The following is a 6,125-nucleotide window of genomic DNA, read 5'->3' as shown; positions in this document are numbered from 1 at the left end:
GATTTCAAGACACCTCCACTAACGCAGGATTTTTCAGGGAGCGCTCCCACCCCCTTACCTGCAAACAGAGCTGCTGGCCCCAAACCCTGCGATTCATAGAAAAATAAGCAAACAGCCCTGCTGGGACAAATGCAAAAGCTCATTTTAATACGAAGGCTGTCCCCACTTTGCATAGCCATGCCGCGTTTGCTTTTCCATGTCAGGGCATTCTTCAGGAAGCCTTTGACTCGCTACAGAAAGGCGGATACCTACGGATTTATTCTTTCAAAATACTGTCAGACCCAGGGAACAGCAGCGTTGTTCATTCATATCCCACCTCCAACCGTACTTTTGGTGACCATATCACACATCGGTGCCATGACACCGCTGGGATACAAGAAAACAGCCGTGAGAAACCCAAACAGAAAAATTCCTTGGACTAGAGTTCCCAGACTCAGTGCGGGATGCGACCCTTAGGTGGGGCAGAAATTACGTCTTCTGCCCATATAGAATTTGACAGGTACATGTAAATAAACTCATAGATAAACACAGATAGACAGCTGCACTGTCACAGAAAGTTGGATTTTAGCCTGCCTTCATCAGACTTTTAGGAAACAGGCAAATACTGAGAGGTTGTTTGGAGTTGTTGTATTTTTCTGCCTTTACAGAAGACTGGCCTTTTGAAAAAAAAACCAAAAACCAAACAACAAAACCACAGAAGGGAGAGGGATTCTCTCTTCTCACTCCTGGCTTTACCAGCGCTAACAAACAGGCTATCACAACAGGCCCAGCTCTTTACGATCCCACCAGGTGTTACTCGTACCTTGGGAAATATATACCTACAAAATATATACTCAAGAATTATATATATATAAAAAATTATCCCAGGAACAGCAATATGGACCAAACAAGTGAAAGTTTTCAACAGACCCTGAGCAAATTGTCTGGGGCAGAAAAGTGACCTTGTTTCCATCCCTAATTCCCTGTCTCAGCACAGCCTTGGCTCTGTGGCTACACATTGCTACATGGACCTTGAGGTGCCCCCAGGCCAGCCCTGACACAGCTGCTAATATGGGTGAAGAAAGAGCAAAGAGGGCTCCCACAGGCTGTGGCTTTCTGGACAAGGACCTGCGGCCCTTGGACATCCTGCCCTGCATCATTACCCCCCCCAGGTACCTGAGCCACCAAACGAGAGGTGACACGTGCTCGTTGGAGCTGTGCTGTCCCCTCTGAGCAGAGTGGAGACGCACCTCCCCATGGCAATGGAGATTGGGATGAGTGGCATCCAACAGCAGAAGGACACGGAGCTGTTGGAGCGGGGCCAGAGGAGGCCTCGGAGCTGCTGGGAGGGCTGGAGCCCCTCTGCTGTGGGGACAGGCTGAGAGAGCTGGGGGGGTTCAGCCTGGAGAAGAGAAGGCTCCGGGGAGACCTTCCAGCCCCTGCCAGTCCCTAAAGGGGCTCCAGGAAAGCTGGGGAGGGACTCTGGAGCAGGGAGGGGAGCCATGGGACGAGGGGGAAGGGTTTTCCACTGAAAGAGGGGAGATTGAGATGAGATCTGGGGAAGAAACTCTTTGCTGTGAGGGGGGTGAGCCCCTGGCCCAGGCTGCCCAGAGAAGCTGTGGCTGCCCCATCCCTGGAGGGGTTCAAGGCCAGGTTGGCCGGGGCTTGGAGCAACCTGGGCTGGTGGGAGGTGTCCCTGCCCAGGGCAGGGGGTGCCACTGGGTGGGCTTTAAGGTCCCTTCCAGCCCAAACCATTCTATGGTCCTGTGATTAGAGCCAAATCCTGCTTTGACGGGGGATGCAGAGGGACCCCTCCTGGACCCCCCCGGCCCCGGCACGGACCTTCCCGACGGGGGCCGGGTGCGGGGCCGGGGGGGCGGCGGGGGAGGCGGGGAGCGGGGGCGGGGGCGAGGCGGGCCCGGGGCCGGCGGGGGATGGCGCTCGCCGCCTTCGCGGCCATAAAACGGCAGGGCCAGCGCCAGGCGGGCAGAGCGGAGCGGAGCGGGGCGCCGGCGCGGCGGGGACCGGCGCGGACGGGACCAGCAGCGGCGCGGAGCGGCTCGGCTCGGCTCGGCCGCCTGCGGAGGTACCGGGGGCGGCGGGGTCCCAGCCCCCCGGGATGGGTCGGCATGCGGGGCAGGAGGGTCCCTCCGGGGCGGTGCGATGCTGGGGACGGCAGGGTCGTCCCCGACCCCCGTTCCGTCCGTTCCGGCCCGGGGACGGCTCCGGCTCCTGCAGCCGGGGTGTCCCCGTCGGTGGCTTTTTGCCGGGTCCGGGGATGCGGCAGGCGGGAGGAAGAAGGGGGGCGGCTGTCCTTGTGTTCCCCCCCCCAGCCCTGCGCGGTCCCAGCCCAGCTGCAGCCCTCAGCCCCCCCCCAGCCCTGAAAAAGGGCTCTGGCTCCAGGCACGGGCAGCCTCCCGCCTGGTCGCCTGTAGCAGGGGAAGAGCGTATCGCCGGAGAAAGGGACCCAAAGCCAGCGCGGGAGGGGATTTGGGAAGCTGGAAGCCGGGTGAACCTCCCCGATCCTCTTCCCGATCTTTGCAGTCTCTTCCTTGGGAGGTTTGAGCCGCTCCTTGTTCCAAGCCCATTCTCCCCGGGCATCCCTGCGAGCTGGGAGGAGGTGCGGGGCCGTGAAATGCAGGCTCAGCTCTCCCCACCACCCAAAAGTGCCCCCAGAGTTTTATTTTTGCCCTTTATCTTCTCTGAAATCCGCGTTAGGATCCTTCTGTGCCGTTGATCCTTTGCTGTTGTTTCTTGGCTGCGGGACCCGTCCCCGGGGGGGGGTGCTGTGTGTGACAGGCAGCTGGTGACAACTTCAGCAGGTCCCAGGGCTGCAGGAACATCACCCGGGGGTGGGCAGAGCTTCAGGCCAACCCTGGCAGGCAGCTGGGGACAGCGCAGGAAAACCCCTTTTCTCTCTGGTCTCCCAAATCCCTGTGGGAAGCACGGTTTGGCCAGGCTGGATCAGGAGTCTGCCTGCTGAGCCAGGTTTATGTAAGCGCTGATTTGCGGTGTCGAGAGATGCCTAAGAATCAGCTTGCCTTTGGAAAATGTATAAATACATGGCATCTGGCCCAAGGCTGTACCACTAGCCCAGTATTTGTCTTGGTCCCAGACCCTTGGAGAGATTCTGCCATCTCTCACCTGCTCTCAGCTTGGCCTCAAGTCTCTATCGAGTACTTTCCAGGAGCAGGAGTGCCAAAAGGCACTGTCACTCTGTCCTTTACAGTGGCATCTAGCGCTGCTTTTCTGCCAGACTTGTGGGCGCTCCTTGCGTGGGACGATAAAGTCCCCTCCAGCTCGGCAGGAGACACTGCGCCGTAATGCGGTCCTGCCTTGGCACGCTCGGCACCTCCTCCTGACCGGCAGGATGCTGGGCAAGGCGGGTCGCCGGCCAGAGCCAGGGTGGGACGGTTCTGTCTTTCCTGTTGTTAACATCAGCACGGCATCACTGCGCCTTCCTGGGCAAAGGTGCTGAGCCCCAGCCCCAGGACCTGACTGTCGGGAGGGCTGCAGATGGAGGTGGCGTGTTCAGACCACGGGTAATGCTCTTGTGGCGTGGAAGGGAAGGCGGCATTAGCTAACGCTACTTATTCCAAGAGCCAGGGATTAGGGAACAGAGCTGACTTCTAGACCCCTGGAGAGACCGGGGCCTGATCCTGCACTGCTTGCTGACGCAAAGCAAGTGCGATCTGGCTTGGGATCGGTGGGACGATGAGCTGCGTTTGCTGGCAGGCTTAACATTGGCACGTTGCTGCTTTTTGTTGCAGGTGGGAAGGCAGCGGTAGCTCACTATGGCCCTGGCAGACAATGCGGGCTGTGCCAAACCCAGCGAGGACTTCCCTTTCCCTGAGATCATTGAGCTCAACGTGGGTGGGCAAGTCTACATCACCCGCCACCCCACCCTGGTCAGCGTGCCTGGCTCGCTCCTCTGGGAGATGTTCACCCAGAAGAACATCCGATCCCTGGCCCGTGACAGCAAGGGACGGTTCTTTGTGGATCGGGATGGTTTCCTCTTCCGTTACATCTTGGATTACATGAGGGACCAGCAACTGGTGCTGCCCGACCACTTCCCGGAGAGGAGCCGGCTGCAGCGAGAGGCCGAGTACTTCATGCTGCCGGAGCTGGTGAAGATGCTGGCCCCCAAGCTCAGCAAGCAGAACTCGCTGGGAGACGACCCATGCCAAAGCGACCCGGAGGAGCTCTCCCCCAACGCGGATGCCACCCGCAACCTGACCTCTGCCAGTGCCACGCTCCCCAGCGCTGTGGCTGGTGGCCCCGGGGGAGCCGTCACCACCAGCATGGGTGCTGCCAGCACTGACGTCCGCAGGGCAGGTTTCATCACCATCGGCTACCGAGGGTCCTACACCCTGGGCAGGGACAGCCAGACAGATGCCAAGTTCCGCAGGGTGGCACGGATCATGGTCTGCGGCAAGACGTCGCTGGCCAAGGAGGTCTTTGGTGATACCTTGAACGAGAGCAGGGACCCGGACAGGCCCCCGGAGAGGTACACCTCCAGGTACTACCTCAAATTCACCTTCCTGGAGCAAGCCTTTGATAAACTGGCCGATGCCGGCTTCCACATGGTGGCTTGCAACTCCACAGGCACCTGTGCCTTCGCCCACGACCAGACAGATGACAGGATCTGGACCTCTTACACCGAATATGTTTTCTATCGTGAGTGACACCAAAAAAAACCAAACCCAACCCCACAAACCAAACACCAACTCTCCCTTTCCTCTCCTGTGCTGGCCGTTGCCTAGAAGGTAGACATCCAACCCCCGAATCCCAGCGTCCTCCCTTTGCCTCCTTTTGAGTTTGTTCTTGGGTTTTTTCCTCCTTCCTTCCTCCACGTTGAACCTGTTCAGCACTTCTTTGTAGCAACCAGTGACCACCAACCTTCTTCCCTCTCTCCGACTTCTGCAGTAGCCGCCCGTAGCTCCCAACCCTCCCTGGATGTGTGGACTTGGACACTCTCGTGTACGTGTTTTGGGGTGGGAGGGAGGGGGGGGGATGCACCGGACTCTGCTCTGGGCTGGGATTCCTGCAGCTGGATGAGCTTGTCCGTGTCGGACACTGAACTCGGCTCTCGTGCCCCGTACGCCGTGCAGCTCCCCGAGAACCTGCTGCATACGCTGTATTTGAGGGGTTCAAGCGGGAAAGCGTTGGTTTAAGGACATGGAGAAAGGTGGGAAGCGGAGAGGAGGGTGGGTGGGCGGGGGGGGGTGGAAAGATGAAGCCTCGCAGCGCGGATATATTGCCATTAGCCATGTAAGCAGCTTAGCGTTTAGACTGTCAGTGCTTGGGAAGGTTAGATAAAGACGCACCCTGTGTTTGCAGTTCTGATTCAAAGCATCGCTGCTGCTCTGGGATGCCTTGCGGGGGGGTGGGGGTGGGGTTTGGGAGGGGGCAGATGCACACATGGAGGGAGGCGGGGGGGAGTGGGGAAGGCTTTACACGCTGTAGGGCGTAAAATGCTTATACATCTCTCAAACTAACTGGAGGTCTGTCAGAAAAAAAGTACCTTCATCTTTCCTTTGGAGTGCGATAGCGACGGGGGCTTCCGAGGGATGGGGCTGGGTTGCTCCGGCGAGCGGCAGTCGGGCTCTTTCACAGGTTAAAGGGAATCTTTGCCCGACATGAAAATCTGTGCCATTTCGGCAGTCTCTTGCAAAGGGCTCTCCAGGGCCTGCGTTCGGTCCTGGGGGTGGCTGCTGCTGCTGTGCCACGCCTGGGCCATGTGTAATAAAGGAACAAAACCCACTCGCCTCCGTCGTGGTGTGCCAGGGCGCAAAGGAGGCGGTGCTGGCTGCACCCAGAGGTGTTGCTCGAGCCGCACACGGGCAGGGAGCAACGTGCTTTAGTGTAAGGATTCAAATAAAGAGAAGGAAGGAGGACAAACTTCTTGGAGGCTTCTTGCCTCTGACCCCCCTCCTCCTCTTCGAACCCAGCTGGGACGACCTGCAGCGCATCCCTGCAGGGATGCTGATGCCGGCGGTGGGGTCCAGGATTACCCGCCCGCCTGCCGAGCATCCCCGGGTGATGCCTTCGTCCCCAGCGCTCACGTGGGGGCTCGCAAGCTCCGGCAGGAGGGGTCAGCCTGCCCGTCTTGCTGCCGGTGCCTGCGGGAGCTGTCGCAGTTGTCC

At 59.2% G+C, this 6,125-nt stretch overlaps 1 protein-coding gene across 1 annotated transcript; it reads left to right on the top strand.

The window, feature by feature from the left end:
• The first annotated feature begins 1,961 nt into the window (after positions 1–1,961).
• Positions 1,962–5,177, top strand: LOC128915131 (BTB/POZ domain-containing protein KCTD12-like). Its single transcript, XM_054215033.1, has 2 exons — positions 1,962–2,065; positions 3,750–5,177. Exon 2 carries the CDS (start codon positions 3,774–3,776, stop codon positions 4,662–4,664), a length of 891 nt encoding a protein of 296 aa, XP_054071008.1. The 5' UTR covers positions 1,962–2,065; positions 3,750–3,773; the 3' UTR covers positions 4,665–5,177.
• Positions 5,178–6,125: the final 948 nt, after the last annotated feature.

This window comes from Rissa tridactyla, chromosome 9, assembly GCF_028500815.1.
Source record: "Rissa tridactyla isolate bRisTri1 chromosome 9, bRisTri1.patW.cur.20221130, whole genome shotgun sequence".
Lineage (NCBI taxonomy): Eukaryota > Metazoa > Chordata > Aves > Charadriiformes > Laridae > Rissa > Rissa tridactyla.
This window is presented reverse-complemented; position numbering and strand designations above follow the sequence as displayed.